General features: G+C 32.7%; 1 protein-coding gene across 2 annotated transcripts; it reads left to right on the forward strand.

Moving 5' to 3' along the window:
- The first annotated feature begins 3,583 nt into the window (after positions 1-3,583).
- On the forward strand, positions 3,584-20,936 carry LOC105057632 (probable ADP-ribosylation factor GTPase-activating protein AGD11). Of its 2 annotated transcripts, none has more exons than XM_019854934.3 (9): positions 3,584-4,028; positions 4,201-4,308; positions 8,440-8,533; positions 12,988-13,063; positions 14,197-14,360; positions 14,446-14,650; positions 14,792-14,908; positions 15,005-15,100; positions 20,488-20,936. In XM_019854934.3, the coding sequence occupies exons 2-9, from the start codon at positions 4,266-4,268 to the stop codon at positions 20,767-20,769; spliced, it is 1,077 nt and encodes a 358-aa protein (XP_019710493.1). In that variant the 5' UTR covers positions 3,584-4,028; positions 4,201-4,265; the 3' UTR covers positions 20,770-20,936. The 2 variants fall into 2 exon arrangements, with proteins under 2 accessions (XP_019710493.1, XP_010938593.1); XM_010940291.4 differs by having other exon boundaries at positions 3,586-4,028; positions 4,194-4,308.
- Positions 20,937-23,033: the final 2,097 nt, after the last annotated feature.

Consider the following 23,033-nt stretch of genomic DNA (forward strand, 5'->3'; position numbering starts at 1 on the left):
TTTTGAGAGGTCATTCATATACCGATGACTACGTGGCTTGATTTTTTAGCATTATAATGCGAGTCATTGGAAAGTCTCGGTATGCAGTTTCCAAATACGAGGATGAGAGTTCTGCTGTGCGTCTTTTGGTAAGACTACGAAAATTAGTTTATGTTATTTGTGTTATATTTTTATTTTATATTTTACAGTATATTGACTGTTTTATTTTTATTTTGTAGACTGATTTTATGTCAGGTCTTGTATTGGATGCTTGTCGTGCTTTATCTACGACTGATGAGAACGAACGGATTTGGATACTGCGTGAGATAGAGAGAACAAGCTTCGGAATATTGGTGGCAATTGGTGTTAATCCATATAGCTGTGCGCCTTGGTATGGAGCAGCCGATGCGCCAGATATGAAATATACACCGTCACCATATGTTCCACATATGTCATCACCGCATATTCCACAGATGTCATTACTAGATGCTGCACAGATGCCACCATCTTTTGATCCACAGATGGCAGTACCTTTTTCTTCCTACATCCCCCAGATGACATCATCGGATACCAGTTGGCCACATGAGTATAATACTTTCTTTTCCGGCCCATCCGTGTATCCAGATGAGAGGGTTGAGCGGGTCACTCAGTCTGTAAATGATCCGACAGCATCTGTTATTTTTGAGCAGCATGACCAGCAGACCTTCTCCACTGATATAGAGGAGGAGCCATCACAGCAGGAGCAGCCGTTGAGGACCTTCCTGAGAAGGTCCAAGCGACCATGGGCACCACGACGTCCTTGTGGGACATAGTCTTTTTTAGATTTGTACTTAGTATTTTTGAAACTTTTATTGAACTATTTTTTGTACGCTTAACATTTTTATTTTATTTAATATTATTAATTATTGATTTTATTTTATATTATTTAATTTCAAGTGATCGGATATTATGCTTTGTGGATTTGGTTACACATACTCTAATATATTTCAGAATATTAGGAAAAAAAAGTTATGCTAAAATTACTATAGAAATTATAATGTAAATAATAATAGTATATCGAATAATTTAATTATGAGATGAATCGGACCGCACTGGTACATCTCGGTCTGGTATAGACACAAATAGCTACATACGGTGCGGTATTGAAAAATTTTTGAATTAAAATTTTTATTTTTTTAAATTCAAAATTATAATTTTTATTTTTTTCTAATTTTTTTGATATTTTTTTTTGATATTTATCCTTTTTAACCCCCATAAATTTTTTTGGAATATATTTTTTTAAAATTAATTTTAAATAAAAAATAATTTAAATTTATGTTTTTTATTTGAGTTAACATTTGAATTTTTATTTTTTTCTCATCTTTTTTTCAATTTTTACTTCTTTGTTTGGAATAGTTTTTAAAAAAAATAATTTGAAATGAGAAAAGTAATTTGAAATGATATTTTTTATTTTAATTAAAATTAAAAATTTTATTTTTTAAATTAAAAATTATAATTTTTATTTTTTTCTCAATTTTTAAATATTTTACTCTTTTATGGCACTTTTTTTTTTATTTTTTTGACATATTTTTTTAAAAAAAATTAATTTGAAATGGGAAAAGTAATTTGAAATGATGGTTTTTATTTGAATTAAAATTAAAATTTTTATTTTTTTTAAATTTAAAATTATAATTTTTATTTGGCTTTCATTTTTTTCATTTTTTATGGTATTTTTAATTTTTTTAATTTTTTAATTTTTTTTTGAGATATTTTTTTTAAAAAAAAAATTAAATGAACAAAATAATTTAAAATTATTTTTTTATTTGAATTAAAATAAAAATTTTTATTCTTTAAAATTCATTCAAAGTTATAATTTTTATTTTTTTATTTTTTTAAGATATTTTTAAAAAAAATTAATTTAAAAAAGATTGTAATTTGAAATGATGATTTTTATTTGAATTAAAATTAAAATTTTTATTTTCTTAAATTTTAGAATTATAATTTCTATTTCTTAAAATTTTTAATGGTATTTTTAATTTTTTTACACTAATTTTTTTCAGATATTTTTTTAAAAAGATAATTTGAAATGGAGATATTAATTTTAAATGATAATTTTTATTTTTATCAAAATTAAAATTTTTATTTTTTTATAAATTTAATTTTTTTTTATTTTTTATCATTTTTTTGGGAGGGAGAAAAGTCAAAAAATATGATGTTTTTAAAAATACTATTTGGAATGGCGTTTTTAAAAATGCAATGATATTTTTAAAAATACCATATTTTTTGGTATTTTGTTTTTTAATTTTTTTTTACGTAGACTATGTGAAAAATAGGGAATATCGTGGTTATAATAAAACGTCATTCAAAATGGTATTTTATCGATTTTATATCATTCTGATAAATAAATTAAAAATTAAATTATTTAGATAAATAATTTTTTTATATTAATCGCATTTTGCACAAGTCTTTTTTTCTGTCACTCGGTTTACAGTCAAAACCTCACATCAGCCTCGTCACCCATATCAAAGGCTTTCAAGAATTCTTTCTTCCGGCTGAATTTTTTCCAACGATTTGAAGGATCTGAGGTTTTACTACGTCTCGGGTCAAACTCATGTCACATGCATCCTATATCCACGTTCAAACTCAATTAAACTAATCGAGTTCATACTCCCACCCATCAAACTGAGAAAGTTTTGGATTTGAATCCATACTTGATTATTAAAATTTGTGTTCATGTTCAATTTTTTTTTAAATTTTTTTTGAGATATAATTCAGTGCATGATTTTATCTTATATTGTTTAAGTTATTATTTTTTATTTTATAAATATTTAATAAAATTATAATTTGAAAATATGGAGTATAATGAATATGATAACTAATATGGAAAGTAAATGGTTGGTTTTGAAAAATCCAATTATTTTGGAAATAGATTTTTCTTTATATTTGATTTGATTCAAATGGAATTGAATTCTAAATTTTAATTAGAATTTGGGGATTGAAATAACACTGGCCATAAGTGAAGAAAAATATACATAAGAAGAAATTTTTAATTAAAATTTAAGAATTGATCTGATTTTTTTTTATTTTCTCTTGCATTTTGGAGAGGTTTTTAGTTTATTTTTTGATCTTCTCACGATTTTATCATTTAAAAATATCTTATTTATAAAAAATAATTTATATATATATATATATATATTAAAATTTATTTTGACTCATCATAGCTAATGATGCCATTCTTTCTATATCATAATAGTTATCAGGAACGAAATATCGCTTTGAGTTCTCTTTTGAATCTCACACGCAAAAATATAAGAATTACAATTCTGATTGGTATAATTTTTTCAATTAAAATTTTTATTTTATTTGAGAGATCTACAAATAAAAAAGCATTGTAGATAATTTTTTTTAATATATTTTTTTTGAAAAATGAGAACCATTCATATACGCCAAAGGTGCATGACTCCGCATAGAGTCCGCACTCCACAATCCATTTTTTTTCCCCTTTTTGGACATTCGATGGGATTAATCTTCACTTACCATCCTATATCCAATGCATCTCCCAAGAGCCAGTGTTAATCGGAACCGAACCCCTTCTTCTTCCTCAGGTGGCGAGAGATGAGAGCGTACTAAAAACAAACAAATAACGGACACCGTTTTCGTTAAGAAGGCCATCCATAGTTTCCCATGGGTTCCGTCATTTGGGCACATCAGGCGCCAGCTTTCTCTTTTCAATCCGACGGCCATAATTCGAGCAGGTGGTGAAGTCGCTAACCAAAACAAAATTCGGGTCATCGGCCAATCCGCAAGCCATCTACTAATCTTCGATCGTTCCATTCCTTCAGCTTTGACTTTGTGGCCACAAGCTTTTTTTTCTTATAAATAATTAATAAAAAATTAAGAACGATAGACGTGGGAGGACGCATCCTCATTGATTTCCTTCTCTCCCAAATCTATAGAGTAAATTACAATTTCCTGGTTTCAATGTTATTATGTAAGTTTGTTGTTTTTTAGGTCGATGGATGATCCTTATATCCGTCCAATGTGATGATTCCTTTGGTCTTCTCAGGAAGGTAGCAGTCCCTTCTCTCTTTTTTGTTAATTGGTTTTCCTTTTGTTTTGTTCTTTTACAAGATTGAGATCAATCGACCTTCGTGTTTGATTTATAATTATGCAATTTTGTCATGCCATTTATTTGTTGTTTCTTTTTTTTTTTTTTTTTTTTGTTTTGGTTGAAGGAGAAAGGTAGAAGCACAGGGTGATGATTATTGTCAGAAGAATATTGCTGTGATTCGGAGCATACTATGTAAATGGCTACTCATCAGGAAAATCACGGCCCCGACGACCATCCAGGTTCTTTTTTTTTTTTTTTTTTTTGTGTTAATGATCTAAACATTTTTTGTAAAATTGTACTACTATATTGGTCATGGTATATTCGTCATTGTTGTCACATGATAATTGTAAGAAGTGGGTTGTTTTTTTTTCCTTTTTTTTTTTTTTTTGGTTGTGTGCTTGTGGGGGGAGGGGGGAGGTAGAGGGGGTTGTTGGTAATGTAATGCTGCAACAAAAAAATGGTCAAAGCTGCATTTATTTGGATTATAGCTCTGTTTTTCCGTAGTTCCTCTGTCTCAAATGCAGAGTATGCCTGAAATTTGGGGTGTTTGGTTTGTTAGTTACTTGAAAATACTTTTCATTGAATGCGCTCTGAATTAAGGAGATTTTCCTGGACGTTAAAAATCAATTGGATGGAAATTTTATGAAGCTTTTGAAATGATGGGACCAATTTTTTGCGCTAAGGATGACAGAAAAAAACGGAATTATGGTGTTGAAGGCGCCTTTAAAGCACAAATTTGCAAGATCAATCCTTTTTTTAAAAACAAAATGGTATTTTATGACATAAAAATCAGCAACTATTTGCTTCTAGGCATTTGTGGCTCAGCATCCAAGCAACAACGAATCCCTTTTTCTTCATTTGAGTGAAAGATGAAAAGGAGGTGAAAAAAGTGGAAGATTACAGTCATGTAGAAGAGAGATTTTGAAGGATATGAACTCTCCGTTAGAGTGCTCAAACCCTATTTTTTTTAGGTTGCAAACACAAACACCTAAATAGGATACTGGGAGTGGGGAAGCCACCTACACGAGGTCCCTATATTGTCCCAAAGGAAAAACTATCCAAAAATAGAAAAGTAATCTCCTTATTTTGCATACCTTTACATATAAATTCCAACAAAGGAATAAAAGTTATAAACAGTTAATTTTTAATCACATTTGTTGGACCCCCAGAAAAGGGATGCAAACTGGAACACATCATGGATGAATAGATAAATACAATTCTCCCATAATCAAAATTTAAGAAGAATAGTTGCTGAAAAAACAATCAAAAAGAATAATATTAAGCAGCAATGAACTGTATCTTCAGAAAAAAGAAAAAAAGAAGGATCTTTTCGCTTGCATCTTCTTCTGCTGATGATAGGCTTCTTCTGCTTAAATATTAAATTGCAAGCTACCAAGCTTCTTATATATTCATCCTTTTTCTGAAAGCTGGTGAAGCCTTACCAGCTGTTAAAGCTGAACATTTATGTAAATTCTTTGAACATGATAAATTAATAAAGCAGGATACTTATTCAAGGCTTTTAGCATAAAGAAAAACTAAGATATGTTTATTATGGCTAATTTTGCTATACTGTACATATGGAATTAATCTCTAGAGTGAATTGGTTTTATACCAATTTGCCATTAACTATTTTGATGAATGAAATAAGTAAAATGGATAAGAATGACTCGGATCCAGCGTGGAGAGTCTTGATCTTGATGTGATGTTTCAAACTTTCGTGATGTAGCTGGCCTATAATTTCATCGAATCTTATCTGGCATTGTTATTGTAAGCTTGGATGGTAGCATATAGATTTTTGTTTACCATCTTAGACTACAAGAAATTTAAGTAATGGAGGAGAAAATGTATAAAAAGAGATAAAAAGAAAAAAGAAAAAAAGAATGGAGAAATACTGTAGCAAGGATTTGATGAACAACCTGTTGTGGTCAGTTTTTTAATCAAACAACAGTGAGTACCAATGGATGTAAAAAGTTGAAAAGATCCTCTATCATTGTTGATCCATAACACTGAATTAAGTAATTTTGAATTATAATATAATCAACCCAAATGGGACCGCTTATGCAGGAAGACATAAATAAACATTGAGAATGATACCAGCAAGTTCAGCATTTGGCAACAACTTGGCTACGGGTAAAGATTTGGCATTTAGATAATGCAAAAAATCTATCAAATGTTTGGAAGGTACTCAGATTATCAAATATTAAAAGGAAAATAACAAAAATAAATAATTAACAATGTATGTATATATGCGTGCGTGTGTGTATATTGAAGGAATAAGGAGGAAGTAAGACACTTCCAGCAATGTATTAAATTAAAGAATGAAAGTGTAGGTATATGTGTATATTTACCTATCTAATAAAAGCAAGTATGGAAAAAAGGCAAAATAATACTTGTGGCAACACCACAGCAAGAATTGTAGAATGGATACCTAATTTGTAATACATCAATAGGTTGTGAATGGTTCATGGATAGATAGATTTTTTTTTGATTCAAATTTATGCAAAAATAATTGAGAGGATAAATTTGCCAAGTAAAAATCAACAATATTTTGTTAATCTTTCAATGAAGTCAGATAATACTGTCAACATGTTAATCACTTGCACCATTCAACACCTCGCTTGGACCTAAGACAGATTTTGAATAACCCTACTTGAGTTACTTGTACACTTGGTCTCTTTCAAGAGTTTTAACGGACAAATATAAGTCTTCATCTTCTGTTGACAAATATTATGCATATTTCCTTTCATTCAAATTTCTATGATGAAGTGGCAGTGGACCTTTCCTCCTTTAATTCTAGATGAAATTAGTGGTTGACTTGCTACATCTTGGGTTTTTTGATTATTGTAGCATTATCTCATTGGGTGCTTTACTTTAGTTTTGTTTAGTTTGCATTACATCAAGTCACATCACAGGAATCGTATCTTGGAATTTTTTTACTTGGAGGATTCATGACACTATGGTCTTGCTTAAAGTCACTAAATTGTCTCCAACAAAAGATCTAATATTTAGTTGGTGAATTTTCTATCTTCTGGAGTATATTCTAATCAATATGCACAGATATATTCAAGAGTCCTCTTACTGGCAAACTGCTGAAGTGCCTTAATATTCAGACCGCTGCGTCCAAGTAGGAGACTGTAGGGTTGATTTTGGAATAAACTAACTTTTAGAACTCATAAAAAATGCCATACCAAGTGTACTAATTGCTAAATTTATAGCTTGCTTTTCTATTCAACCGCATACCAAATGCATTAAAGCTTTATTTTTCAGCTTACTAGAGTGACTAGACTCTGGAGGTTGGAGAAGACAAATGCCTATTTGTGAATGTGCCACTCTGACGCTGAGGGATGGGGTTGGGAGGGTGGTTTTGCCCAAACTTTTGGTTGGAAATTGTTTCCAGAGAAAATCCTTAGTTTCTAAGTTTGTTCCATTCTTGCTAATCATTAATATATCATAGACAAATATTGCTAACAAAATGTGACCAGTGGCATTGATATAATCAAAACGGGATAATCAACATGATTTATAATAAAGGCCATTTCTGAAAGTTTTTTGAACATTTTCAAGACCGAAACTAGATATTTTTATCAACAAAACCAAGCACTTCCAAACCACGTATTTTGGATGTTGCTCCATAGACCTCGTAGGAAGCTCCAAGAAGGTAGGAATCTTTCACATATTACTGGTGTAACATATTATCAAATTTATTAAAAAGTCTCAAAGTATTCATAACCTATTACTTGCAGAACAATTCCAAATTATTCTTGAGTAATATGAATTAATAAAAAATTATTCAGTTATTTACAATTTACTCATAACATTCATGAATAATTTAAGAAAGCCTTGTAATAATACTACATTGCTGTGTGTTGCTGGCATTAGTGATGATTTATTCTATTTCTCGTTCTTCCCTCTTTCATGCTTTTTCTTACATCAATACGTATATAAATATATCAATAATATTACATTATTTTTTGTTAAATTTTCTTATATCTTTTCTTATCCGATTTTTTCCCAATTTTTTGCAAATTCTCTGCATTCTTTTCCAAATTCTGGATCTTTGCTCTTAGCCTAACTCTTCCTGAACACCGAAATTGTATCTATGTTTCAGCTTAGTCATTTTATATCTGTAATTTAGTATACCTTGTTACGGTCCATATTCTATGTCATTGGCATAATGCATACAAATAAATGAATAATAGTCCTTGGATAACCAAACTTAATTTTATAATTTTAATTTTTGGGGTGCTTCTATTATATTCAGTGTATGATTGTGTAAAATATGCAATACAAGAGAATGTATACATCATGCAATGAGTTTGGTTGTCCATGACTTCAGACTATTTCAACTTTGGCTTGTTTCCATTTTGTAGGTCCCTCAGGCCCACTGGGAAGGCTGGAAAAGCTGTTGAGTCTACCGGCTAACAGATTTTGCGCTGACTGTGGCTCTCCAGATCCAAAATGGGTGTATGTATTTGACTATGTAGTATGTAGAGCATTCCAACTTGGTTTTCAAGTTGTGTTAGATCTCCTAATTTATTGTCATGTATTTTTTTTGCCTACTACTGGTTAATCTCTTATCATTCTCAGATTTGGTAATCTTAATGAAGTTTTAAAATTAATTTTGAAGTTCTATTTTGATAGAGAGTTACTGAGATTATGCAGTTATCTAACATTGAACTCCTATGTAAATACTCATATAGTAATGTGATGTCTTTTCATTTTATGTGCCTTTACAACTTTATCTACTGTTTAACGAAGATGGTCTGTGGTTTTTACTGGTGAACTATATTTGGCTTGAAGAATTCCCTGGAGAAATCTGGGCTGATCTGGATTGTATAAGAATCTAAGATTTTTTTTTTTTGGTTAAATTATCCTCTAATGATTTGTGAGTCACAGAAACTTCTTTTTTTGTGAGACAGCTAAACATAGTCTCCAAAATATTGTATACCTCTTTGATTTGGTGCCTTGTTCTGATATAATTATTGTATCTGGAGTTTCCTTTGTGTAATCAATTTCTAATCCAATGAAGTTCAGTTGCATTGATGCACTTCACTTCATGGTGCCTGCCGCCTTCAAGTAGAAGAAATACTGTATTCGAGGCTTGCTGTTATTCTTCAATTACTACATCACAGAATGTATTCAAATGTAAAGCTGTGGTGATACACTTAAGCTGTTGCATTTTCTGGCTATTTGGATTTTGGAATATGTTACTCTTGAATTGTGACGGTGAGTGTAAAATGCATATTCACATAAGTTTTTTCAGTAGCAAAATGTTTGCATCTACGTATCTATTGGTTTTCATCTTTTTTTAAAAAGGATTGTAGAAAAATAGAAATGACAAATGATCTGGCCAAAAATATTAATCATAGCAATGTGTAAACTAGGCATGCCATTTGGCTGCTTAGACAGATGGTGCTGGAAGAACGTGCGCCTGGCCAACTTTTGTTCTGGAGAGTTGATACATATTATAATAACTTCCAGGAAACTATATCTAGCATGACTGAGAGTTTGACAACAGGGGCTCAAGTGTCCCAAGGTGGTGGATACAAAAAAATGTTCGAAGGTTCCTTCTAGAAAAAATTGTATAATATGAATTAGAAATTTGGATTGAAGGAATTATTGTTGGGAAGCAGTGGTGTCCAAACCCCCCTAGCTTTTTGGCTGTTGGATTTTGGAGACTTCTGGAACATGACTGCATGGTAGGCAAATTCCTTTACACTCCAAAATGGCACTATTCTTGTTCTGATATCTAGAATGTTATATTATAGGGTACTCCAGCATACTGGCTTTTCAAATCTCTACCATTCTTGGTCTGGAAGCACAGAAACTTTTCTGCGTTCTATATTGTTATCCATATTGTATTACAAAAAAGAACTTTTATTTTCAGAATATTCCCTGTAGGACTCTGCCTATTATCTTTTCTGACCAAAATGATTTCGGTCAGTCATAAAATACCTCTGCAATCTCGGGAAAAAGAAATCTCATTTAAAGACAAATATGTCTCTATCTTTATTTCCTAAATAATCAATCCCTGGAGTTCTTCTAAACAATATATATTCTATTTTTAATCCCTAAAAAACAAGGGAATCAGTAAGGAAATAGTGGACACTATATGAAGGGATTCAGTAAGGAAATAGTGGATGCTATATGATCTCCTAAGTTGTTACAAAAGAGAGTGGATAATTAGCAATGGTGGCTTCTCCAAGAATGGGCTATAAACCTGATGATGTCGATGGCCATGAAAAACCATTTTTTATTTTATTTTTTTTGTGGTATGTTTATCTTATTCAAAATTTGTGTACTTTTTGTTTGCTTTGTTTACATTTATGTTTTTCATTTTAATCATGCCATTTACTATTTTAATTTTTGTATTCCAATTTTTCATCTTTTCATTTTTAATTTTCTATTTTATCAATTTATGATTTAATGTTATTGCAAGTTATATCTTTTCTTACATGCATTGAACTTGCTGAACTGCTGGTAGAAAAGGTAAAGAAGGATCTTATTTCATTATGATGTACGACATAATGAATTAAGATTTGCCATATCGTACTGAACCGGATGGTGCAAGACGTTCTATATTGTACCAATTCGGTACTTGTGTGAGGGGAGTACCAACACTTAGTACGCCGAATCAGCCACGTACCAACACAGTAATAGATTTGCACTGGTATGAGGTCTGGTACCAAGACGGCGAATCTTAAATGAACAAAGTCAACTCACAATGACATCGATGAAGGGGATCTTAGTTGAACCAACTTTAGGTTGATCCATTCCTTAAAGAATTATAATTGGCATGAATATAGAGGTAGATAGCATATGACTAGATCAAACCCAACTATCTCTTTTATTCAGTAAAAAGCATTTAGATCCTGTTTCTGTATACCATAAACAGTGAATTTTGTTGATCTGAAACTCACAGTTTTGGCAAAGCATTTTTTTCCCTTATATTCTTGAATCAAGTGAAAGATTTTCTATACGTTATGGACTTTGGAGTTTATTGAACATATATAAAATATAATTAGGAAATAAGATAAATAGAAATAAGGGCTGCACAATAAAGAGGCAGCGGGGGGTGGGGGACGAGTTGTATTGGAAACTAACTTCTCCTCCTATAGAGAGACTGATAGAGGATACTGAAGAGCTATGATGAAGTCAACAAACAGTCTACCCTACCCAGACCATAGGAATGGGAGGACTGAAGAACACGCATCCTCCACTGCCACAGCAAAGAATCTGACAGGATTATGGGTCAACAAGTAACCCAATACATTACCGACTACATATTTTCTAACCCAAGCTTGCATGTACTTCCTCACAGATTCCAACTAAGTTTTGAAAGACCAAATTTCTCGCATACCTTCCTTGCTAGGACCTACTCGTTTCTTTGTTTCAAACACTTAATGCTTATGTTATTTCAACTACTTTTCGATCAGTTTGTTGTTTTGTGGTGCAATATCTTATCCTTCTTGAGTTCACATTTCTAACATGATCTTGTTTTTAGCTTTTCTTGCATTTACTTTGTCATTATCATAATTACAACAGTCATCTTATAAGCTTAGACTCTTTGTAGGCCAACATTCTAAGTTAGACAGCATTGTCAACCTTTCAGTTGTGTTGTGTAATTTCCAACCAAGGCATATCATAGTGATACAATGCTGAACATGTATTGCCTTCCTACTTCCCTCCTGCTCCATTTCTCGGGGAAATGCATGCATCTAGTTCTTTGTTATTATTTTTTTGGGGGGTTGGGGAAAGGAGGGGTATCAATCTATCCCACCATTATTTGTTTTGCTAGGAATTGTATGCTATATGCTTCGTTTCTGCGGCCAATGCTTTTCTCCTCATTATGGTAATATCATTCACTGACCTGCATTTGCAAGTCTCATCTAATAAGTTGCCATCAATCATCACAGGGCCTCCTCATGAACTCCATTGGTAAATATTCTTGTGATAATTGTGATGATATGAAAAACCTAAAGCCACTTATTTTTGAAGGTCTACTGCATTTAGAAGTTCATCTACATGGCCACAACTATTGATCATACTCGTCATTTCTCCCTTATCCTCTGTAGTGAGAGTTCAAGTACAACGTTTAGAGAGTTCTAGTCTGTATAGAATTTTATATCAACGGCATCTTGAAATTAATGTTCATTCACTATAACCCAGTACTTTTGTCAATTTGTAAATTATAGTACTTGATATCACCTCAGCCAATGTATATGATACCTCTGCATGAAGTGCCAATATTTCATATGTGAACATTGGTGGCACAAAATAAGTCTTGGAGGAGTTTCATGTCCTGCGAGCTTCAAATATTGTTGATCATTAGAGGAATCCAGAAAGTAAATCATACAAGACTAGTTAGATGTCGCATTTGGATTTCTGATTGGATATTTTATCTTGCACAAAAGATGCAGTCAATCTGGAAATTTTATATTTTTGCAAAATTTACATTCCTTCTTTATGTTTGTTGCCGCTAGCCATCTTTTAGATGCCCATTGTCCTAGGTGAAAAATGCAAATTTTGTTTGAGTAATCAAATAATTTAATAAGAATGTCTTTATAGACCTATCAATGTGATTGGAACTTGGATTTGAGCTTGCTTTGTTCACTGCTCATACTGTAATTAGTATAGCACATCAGAATGATAGAACCTGATTTGTAACTTTATGCATCACTTGTTCTTGACATGCAGATGTTTTAGCATTCTCTAGTACATATGTTGGCAGTTGGCACTCTATAGCATGTTGATCTGAAAATTTGGCTTCATATTCTAGGACTATGCAAAGTGAAATTATTTATATTTTCATTATAAAAAATAGATCCGTATGATATTCTCCGTATTGTTTCTCTTGATGATTTTTGGTGCTTTATTCAACAAGTTTGTATCTCATTAGACCAAATTACTCTATCCAGGTCATTTAGTCTTGGAGTATTTATTTGTATCAAGTGTTCTGGAGTTCATAGAAGCCTTGGAGTACATATATCAAAGGTATAAAATCTAAACAGTGTTTTTTGTGACTTATCCAAACTTTCTGATTGACTATTTTGTGTTTCATTTATTTTCAGTGAATTAACCATTATTAGGTAGAACAGAAGAACATGTCAGAATCAGAAACTGTATTGTTTTGATTTGCTGCATTTATTCTTTACGTCTCGGGAATTCTCATGCTGATATTTCTTGTTTTTTTTGTGACACTAAATGGAATGCATTTGTCAAATTGCAAGTGTCAAAAAACTCAAAACAAAGATTCTATTGGACTGCGGTGACCGAAAATGTGTGCCTAGGAGAAGTTTGCATGAAGTAAATATTTTTTTGTAATATGATATACCAGAGGAATGAATCTAGAAAGAATAAAGAAACGATGACATATAGACACACACACACACACACATACACACACACACACACATATATATACATATATATATACATATATATGTACATATATATATACACACGTATATATACATATATATACACATGTATATGTACATGTATGTATACACACATATATGTACATGTATGTATACATGTATATGTACATGTATGTATATGTATATGTACATGTATGTATATGTATATCTATAGATATATATACACACACATATATATATACACACACATATATATGCACATACATACATACATACATACATATATATATATATATATGTGCGTGCGTGCGTGCGTGCGTGTATTAGTTCAATGTAACTAACCTATTAAAGAGAACCTTTGCTAGTATGAGTTGTGAATCAACATCTACTTAAGTTTAGGGTTCCCATCAATGATTTTCTTATTCATTAGTTTAATTTAGAGTTTCAAGTAAAGAAAGCACTATACTGTTACCCTTTGTTATATATACTTGTGCTATTACCCATGTTGAAACAGGAATGAGATGATAATTAAGGTAAGAAAGAACAAATTACAAAATACAGAACCAAGATCCTTCATAACAAGGTGGCTAATGGATATTACAAACTTTAAAGGGGCAATCCCTGTTTAAACAACATCCTGAAAGCCAAAGAGGGCCTCAGACTAACCTTAGAAATGTGCACGTATGATGCTGAGTTGGGCACCATTTACATTGTGATACAAATTGAGTTGACTGCTTTCTGCTCCAGGTCTTATCAGTGAAGCTAGATGAGTGGACAGATGAACAGGTTGATTCTTTGACTGATGCGGGTGGTAATGCTGCAGTAAATAGGAGATATGAAGCTTTTTTGCCTGAAAATTTCAAAAAGCCAAGACCGGATTCTTCTATAGAGGAACGCTTTGATTTTATCAAGTACATTCTAGTGCTGCAGTTTTGAAAATTGTCTCCAATGTTCTTATAATATTTATAATTTTAATTTCATTTCTTGAATATTCAGGAGAAAATATGAGCTGCAACAATTTTCAAACTCTAATGGATTGATCGTATCTACAACACCTGGTAGTTTGAGCACAACTTTGCAGAGTAATGTTTCCAGTAAAAGCTTCGAGAAACAACATACTGGCCTCCGTCATGGACTAGGTCATGCATTCCGAAATAGCTGGAGAAGGAAGGAGTCTGAGCAGAAGGCAATAAAAAAAACGGTGTGATTCACATTATTCAAACTTTTTAAACTTATGGAGTTTGCCTTGGTCCAAAGTATTTAGTTTGCATTGGCATATGACTACTTCAGAATCTGCTAACCAAACTCCTTTTGAATCTTATAATCAAAATTAATTTTGTAGATGGGTATGGTTGAATTTGTCGGTTTAATCAAGGTCAACATCATAAGAGGTACCAATTTAGCTGTTCGAGATATGATGACTAGTGATCCTTATGTTATCCTCAATTTGGGACACCAAGTAAAGAACTTTTAACATAATCAAGTCCTCACTATGCTGAATCTTTATATATAATGCATGTCTGAAATGATACAAGTTTTCTATTCATGATGGCAGACAATGAAAACACGGGTGATAAAGAGCAGTTTGAATCCCATATGGAATGAAAGGCTGATGTTGTCAATCCCAGATCCCATCCCACCTCTGAAGCTGGTAAGCTGGTCTTTATTGCTACAGAAACAGAATGCCGTAATTAGGTACCAAAATGACATCAGTCATTTCTCAACTACTCTACTACACAACATTATCTTCTGAAGCATATAATTTTGTAGCTTCCACAAAAGTTTGCTTGGTCACTTTTAATATTCAGACTGATTGTTCCTTTCACATGCTTATGACTAAAATATTATAGTTTTTCATATATTCAAGTACTCCCAGATTCAGTATTTGTCTTCCTAGAGAAGCTCTCTACAGCCTTCATCAGAAGTTAATGTTGGTTCTTAAACATCTTACTTGTACATTTGGTTAGTCATAGTGATAGAATCTTTGTTTTTTTCTCTTTTTCTTTTCTTTTGTTTTCTTTTTGTTTTTTGAGAAACACTAGAGAACGTGCTTGAATGTTTGGCCTTGTGGTTAAGAGCAACATGCTCTGACCAACTGAGCTATTCTGGCCTTGTGGTTAAGAGCAACATGCTCTGACCAACTGAGCTATTCCATCTGATACAATATTTGTTAAACCAACAAACACATTCTTCCAAGATAATTTTCTGCTGACTAAGAATATCCCACTATTTTTTGCTTAAACTGAAAATTTAGTGCTTGTATATTGTTAAAGGCCATTTGGAAAATGGGCAACTGACATGATCAAGATGATACTTGTTGCTATCTTTAAAAATTTAAATACAGAAGCAGAAACTGTTGAAATTTATCCCTAATATATTATTTTAAATGATATTTATCAGTTCTTCTTGGAATCTACTCTTTTATTTGCTCCTCCATTGGGAACTGTAGAATAAAATATTATTAGTCTTTGTCAGCTTTTTTGGTGTGGCAATTATTTCTTCTAAAAGATGCAATGTGATCTTTTTATATTTTATTTTCTTTGCTTTTAAGAAGTCCTTCCTAATAAGTGGTCTGCTCCTCTATCCCATTAAAAGGAGAGGCTGGAAATCATGGAATCAGATGTAAAGTGGGAACTTAGTTTTTTAAGTTTAGGTTAATACTTTGTAATTTTTATCATTTCTTTCCCTCTCTTCTCTTTCAGCATTCTCCCTCTCTCAATTACTCTTTCTTCCTCCTATTTCTCTAGTTGTCTATTCCTTGCAGGTATTTTATTGTTATTCTCAGCTGAAAGTAAAGAACAGAATTAGGTATGATTTTATTTCTGTAACATAAATACAAGCCCTTGTGCTCCGTTCCCTCCATAGGCTAAAGACCAAAATCTTGAAATTTCATATCTTCTGTGGCTTGGGCCTTTTCTTAATCCATTTTCTGTTAAATGTAAAAGGATATATTTAAGCGATGGTGAATGTATCAAATTATGTTTAATTATACTCAATATTCTCTGATGAAAAGGTATAAAAGCCAATTTTTGCCAATATTCAGGATGGCCAACTGGCTAAAACCTTTTGAGAAGTTGTTTTCTGAGAATCAAAAAGATGGTGATATGTGTCATGAGATTCCAAACAAGACAAGGTTGTTCTCAATGTACTGGTTCTGAAACAACTGAAATGACCCTCAAACAGCAGGGTGGTCAAATTTGTTTCAGCCATTGAAAATTGAAACTGGAAGATCAAACTATGTTTTCCAAACTATTGTATCTTCACAAATTATTGTGATAACCCTTTATTAGCCAGGATGGGAAGAGTTTCATGCTGATCATAAGACAACATTTTGCATTTAAAATATCTCTTTTTGATTTTATAGATTAGGGGTTTGTCAAACATTTCAAATTGGTCTAGTGAAATAATCGCTGTATCTGTTCAGATCAATTTTCTTGAAAGAGATGCAGGAAATTAAAGATATGAAGGTCATCTTTTCTTTTTTGCCTCTTATGAGGAGCTAAATACTAGTTTTCTTTTTGTTTTTATTTAAAATAGGTATTTTCATTTTATTGTTCTTGTAAACTAAAGTAACATATATCAAACGATGATGTTCATGTGTTGTCATCATGGGTTTGTCATAATAAATTTACCAAGACAGTCTTTGTGCAGCAACTAGTAACTATATCAACATCTCACACATAATTGAATGTAAGTATGAGGCTTCTTAAATATATTTTTGCCTGCAAACTCTCTGTTTTGAGGTATTTGACTTTGTAAACTTGGTAACTTTCAAAAACTAGTCGGCCGTTGGAGAAACCTCAATTAGACCAATTTTATCTAGCGTGACCCATGGTTGTAGTATTTCACTTGAGTTGAAAAAAATGGTAAGATTACTTAAGTAGACCCACCTTTTCATGGCTGTGGCCATACCTGTTCCAGGACAGCCATGCCTTGAGAATTTTGCAGTTGATCATCAAGGAGATATAGGCATGTTAAGTACTGGTGAATTATTAAAAACTCCCATCCTGGTTCAATTAAGGCTTATGGTTTTGCCTTGGCTAAGAACCTACTGCTAAATAATTTCCTGAGGTGTCTTTTTCTTTCTCATTCAACTTCATATGTCATTCTTTTTATTTGATGAAGATTTTACTGCCCTTTAATATTGTGTTGCTTATAAGAATTTTTTGAGACAGATACTCATTTATTTCAATTATGTATATATAGTAGGTGAAATGACTAACCAAATCATGCTGTTCAATTTAACAAATTTTTCATCAGCTTTGTTAATGTAGGACATTCCATTTAGGCCTTACTGCTTCTAGTCATCTCCTTCCAGTTTTCCTATGTAATGCAATCAAATAATCATTAGTATCATAGAGTTTATGCATTGCCAATCCATTCTCCTTGGATATTTTGAAATAAATCTCTATATCCTTTTCAATTTTTATTGTTGAGTTTGGGCTCTTAGCTGTCTTGGTTGACATCAATTCTGCAACCTTGAGCCTATTGAATCACACCCATATTTTCTAGAACTGTGTGAAAAGTGAAAGATCTTGTATCCTCTGAAAACCAAGAATTAGTTTCGGTATGCAAATTGATGATCCAGATCAATTCACCCTCTATATTTCTAACATGAAATTTACCATAAAGCTACTTAGCGCCCAAGAGGTAATGGGTTTTTATGTGGAGAGTGCACGGGACAACTTCTACAGCCAACGAAGTTTTGCATCTCTGGAGCCAGCAAAAAATTCATGGGTTGCAAGAAAACATCTTGACTAAGAAGCAGGCTATCTAATTTGCAAATTATTAAGGCTAGCTTCTACTGCACCTGATTAGTTCAAGACAAATACAACCTCATCAATCCAATTGTATTTACTAAATAAGAGTAAAATCAAAGCAATCGCCTTGGATTAACATCCAATAATTTGAACCATCAGGATTCAACTATCAGTGAGAAGACGGGGGCGGGATGAGGGGGGAGGGGGGAGAGAGAGAGAGAGAGAGAGTTGGGCTAGAATTCAACTATCAGGATTCCATCTTGAAACTTGTCAATGCAAAATAAGTGATAGGCATCTAAATTTACAGTGGTAACTTTAATCTAATCAATGCCTAAGCACCAAATTCATATGGTTAGCAGGTTTCTTGCTTATGTGTCAGATGGATGAGGAGGCTAGATTGCTTATTTTAAAACACATATAGACTAAATTTAGTAGTCTGAATTCTTGTAAGCTACAACACAAATCCACATATAGTAACTTATTGTTAAAACCTTAAATTTTAAGGCCACTCGATGACAAGGGAAGAGACTGTAGTTCATGTATTTTTTAACTTAGAGAAATTTTCAATGCCATAGATCATGTTTAGCTTCGTACATTTTCATTTTTACATAGCCTACCACCGATTTTCCACTAATAGGATTTTGAGATAGAATTCTATGAATAGGATTCTACGTTAACTACACACACAGAAGATAGATGGAGGGAGGGGGGGAGAGAAAGGTATTTGGTTCATGCACTGGACTTTGTACTGTGGTCCAATATATTGCCGGGCTGCTAGAATTACCTTCCAGAGCACACTGAACATGAAGATCCTATTAATGGGCTACCTCATGGACTCTCATAAGTGGTTTTAAATGTCAGATGAATGTAATACTTTTTTTTTCTCACTTTTTCCTATCCTCTTAAAATACAGTTTTTGCCATTCATATGAGATTCTTCATTATTTTGGTGAAAGTTCATCATGAGATTCAAATGATCAATTGATGCAATAACAAATTGAAAAATAAGAAAGAGAGAACAGAAATGTCTGATTAATCAGTGGCCAACCACCTATTTAAGTAGCTCTTACTTCCATCTCTTGCGAACATGGATTTCTGGTGGCGTAGGAAGCAAGATGGAAGGACCAGTCCACAATATTATAATCATTTTCATTGGATTATCTCAAACCTAAGCAGTTATGGACCAACTTTTAGAATGGCATATATCTGAATTCCTTCCATGGGAAGATTGATTGCTTCTTAAAGAAGTTCCATAATGCTTTAGCTTTAAATCATTCATATGCATATTTGATCCATATTGCCTGTACACCATAAACAAGTACCACTATGTTTTGCATGTTCTAGATGCTTCTTTATTCAAATTCGACCCTGCTTTATTTCAGAATTAGAAGACCACATTGCATTTACATCATTTTATCATCTTGGAAAAGACTTGGTTGACTTTTCACCTTTACAAGGACCTAGGATACAAGATTTTTTTGGTGCCGCATAACCATAACTTGGTGAAAAGAAAAGCATTTTTTGTTGCAATCAATTGTTTTTGAAAAAAGTCCTATTTTGCGTTCCACTTTATAAAAATTTCAGTTATCATAATTCCCAATTTTATAGTTTTCCCATTATCCAAATGATTCAAAATGAATTGGATCACCTTTTGGGTAGGTAGAGGTTAAACCTACTCGTACCAAATTGTTGGTTGTTCATGAATGTCCCATTCAAATAGTGATCCCATTCTTGCAACCCAAAAGAATTGGAGAATACAGGTATCTTTTTCTGCGAAAGTAATAGTGCCTTCTATATGCAACTAGAAGAGCTTGAGCTGTTTTCTCTGCTCCATTTTGTTATATAATCTTAATTGAATTCTCATGACTGTAATCTCAATCCAGGTCCGAAGTCATGATTTTGGTTGTTTCAAGTGGGTCCTGAAACAGACAATCAATCATGACTCTCTCTCTCTCTCTCTCTCTCACACACACACACACATATACAAGCTCTTGCTTGAGGTTGTGGCCAAACAAAAAGAATGTTGGTGAAATTTTTAATTCAAAACAAAATATGATATAATTCAACCCTTATTGTTAATTAAATAAAATCAAAACACACGTAATGCACATCTACCATAACATACATCCATTTCTTTTTATTGTCAGAATATACTTGGAGTCTTGAATCCAAACTGGTCCTCCATATATCCATGCCATAAAATGTGTTGAGCAAGTATGTTGCAGATACTTGGATCTAACAAAGCATGAACTGGTTATCTTCTTTATATCTTTTGGCAGCAAGTATACGACAAGGATACATTCTCAACAGACGATCGCATGGGGGAGGCTGAAATAGATATCCAGCCACTGGTATCAGCAGCCAAAGCTTATGAAAATTCTACCATTTCTGAGCCCATGCAGCTTGGGAAATGGCTGGCCAGTGATGACAATACGTTGGTCAAAGACAGTATTATTTCACTTGACAACGGCAAGGTAAAGCAGGAGATTGCACTCAGACTTCAAAATGTTGAACGTGGTGAATTAGAGATTGAACTCGAATGTGTGCCCCTAAGTCAATAATCATCTGAGAGGTACAAAGTACTGTAATATAAACTCTTGGCCTTTCATTTTGGGATACATGTGGGAATCTTGGCTTTTCTCTCATGTGCTTTGTTATCTAATTATATAATGCAACAGAACCTTTTAGTTGTCATTAATGATAGAAAACATCATACTTCCACAGAAAACAGGTAATGCCTCTTCTGAACCACTCATGTCTACCTATTCTATGGCTCAGGAGCCCACTAAATGAGTTTATGAGTATCCATCAAGTGGCCATCCACTTATAATAGCAATGATGAAATCTGATGTGGAGCCTACTATTATTACCATCCCTTTTCTCAGGCCATGTGATGATGGTGAGCAGTTGTCTAGATAATAGGTTGAACCCGATTTTTGGTGGGAAAGAAAGTCCTAACAGCAGCATGATGACGACAAAACATCATTGAGATGAATACTGGAGACTCCTAACTCTAGGTTGGTTAAGTCCTACGAAGAGAGAAAATTTTTGGATCAGCAATGACCTCAAGGTACAAATCGGCAATTTTGTACAACCAAGGGTCAGCAAAGCCAATATAATTAGCTGTCTTTAGAAAGAAATTGTCAAATAGTTTCAAATAAACAAACAAGTAGAAATGTTACTTTCAATGTTCATCTACCTGTCCATGGTTACAGTAATTGCAACTCAATAACTTGTCCCTGATTCTCTAATCACTGGCAGAAATATTAAGGCTGGCAAAATATGATCCGATCCGTATTCGATCAGTCATAAATATGTTTGGATTTAAACTAAATGAATTTGGATCATAAATGGATCGATTCATTTAATCCGTTTAATAATTAGGTCGGATATGAATTTTAGATATCTGATCCATTTAATTCGTTTAATATTCAGGTCAGATTGAGTCAGATAATTCATTTAACCTGTTTAACTTATTTCTGATCCATTTAATCCGATCTGTTTAATCTGTTTAACCCATTTAAGATCCGTTTAATCTGTTTAAAATTTGTTTAATCTATTTTTGATCCATTTAACCTATTTAATCCATTTAATCTAATTTAATATAGTTAATAAACGGATTAAATAGGTCAGGTCGGGTTACTTGTTTAATAAACAAGTCGGGTTCAGGTTTGAATTTTTGATCCGTTTAATAAATAGGTCAGATTTGAGTTGATGATTTTCTTACCCGATTCGTTTATGACCTGATCTGTTTACGATCCGATCCGATTGCTATCCCTAAAAAATATCCAGCAGCATGATTGTAATGACAGCTATCTTAATAGTTTCTCGGCAACTTACCATGTCAAGTAAAATAAATTTAAAGAAAAGGCTTGACTATAAATAGCCAAATAAAACTCCGATAAAATTTTCTGATATAGATACAGGTTTCAGGATATGTTTTGGTTAGAAATGTATGTTTTGGTTCACTTATCCAAAATAGATAAAGAACAGAAGCATCTTTCAACCATTTAATAAATCCACTCTCTACCCCTTTCCACCCTCCACCTAAAAGAGGGAAAGGGAAAGACAAGCACTTCCACGACGACGATGGGCCACCAGATCCTATAAATCCGAAAAATACTTTACAAACATGTCTCATCATTCATCCAACTCAAATAACAAGGCACCAATCACACTACAAAGCTATTATATGTCGGTAGACACCAAATCCCCACCAAAAGAGAAAAGAATGGGACTCCTTTGCAATTCTTTTATTCCTCCTCTTCCTCTACTTTCTCAAAAAGCAAATCTGCCCGTTGAGCTCAGTGGAGCAGTAGGATCAGTAATAATTGAGCTCCACTGCATGCAGCCTATTTTTATTCAGGTGTAATGTTACAAGTTAAACGTCACTCTCATAAACATGGCTAATGCTTATCCCAGGCAAAGGACAATACTGTGCATCCAAAGAGAGTTAACTGAAATGCAATTGTCGTTTGAAGAGATTAATCGAATGTTCTAAAAGTTCCAGAACTCATATAATTTGCAGTATTAGTATAAACATAAATCAAAAATCCTATTTCAGTGAGCTTAATGAAACTTTTTTGCCATCCAAGACTGGCACAAGTTTATTTCACTTTTAATTTTCATCAAATAATCTCTTTAAAAAATATAAGACTATACTTATGGATTTCTTTTCATGAAAAGCGAAATACCTATACTAAAGCTCTTATTATGGGCTCCTGTACCGCCTACGGCTTCTATTGCTCAGAAGAATTGCCCTCTGTCCATGAATAAAAGGGAATTAAACATGCAAGAATCCTATGAGGTTGGCTCACTAATCATG

The sequence above is a fragment of the Elaeis guineensis genome, chromosome 14, assembly GCF_000442705.2.
Source record: "Elaeis guineensis isolate ETL-2024a chromosome 14, EG11, whole genome shotgun sequence".
Lineage (NCBI taxonomy): Eukaryota > Viridiplantae > Streptophyta > Magnoliopsida > Arecales > Arecaceae > Elaeis > Elaeis guineensis.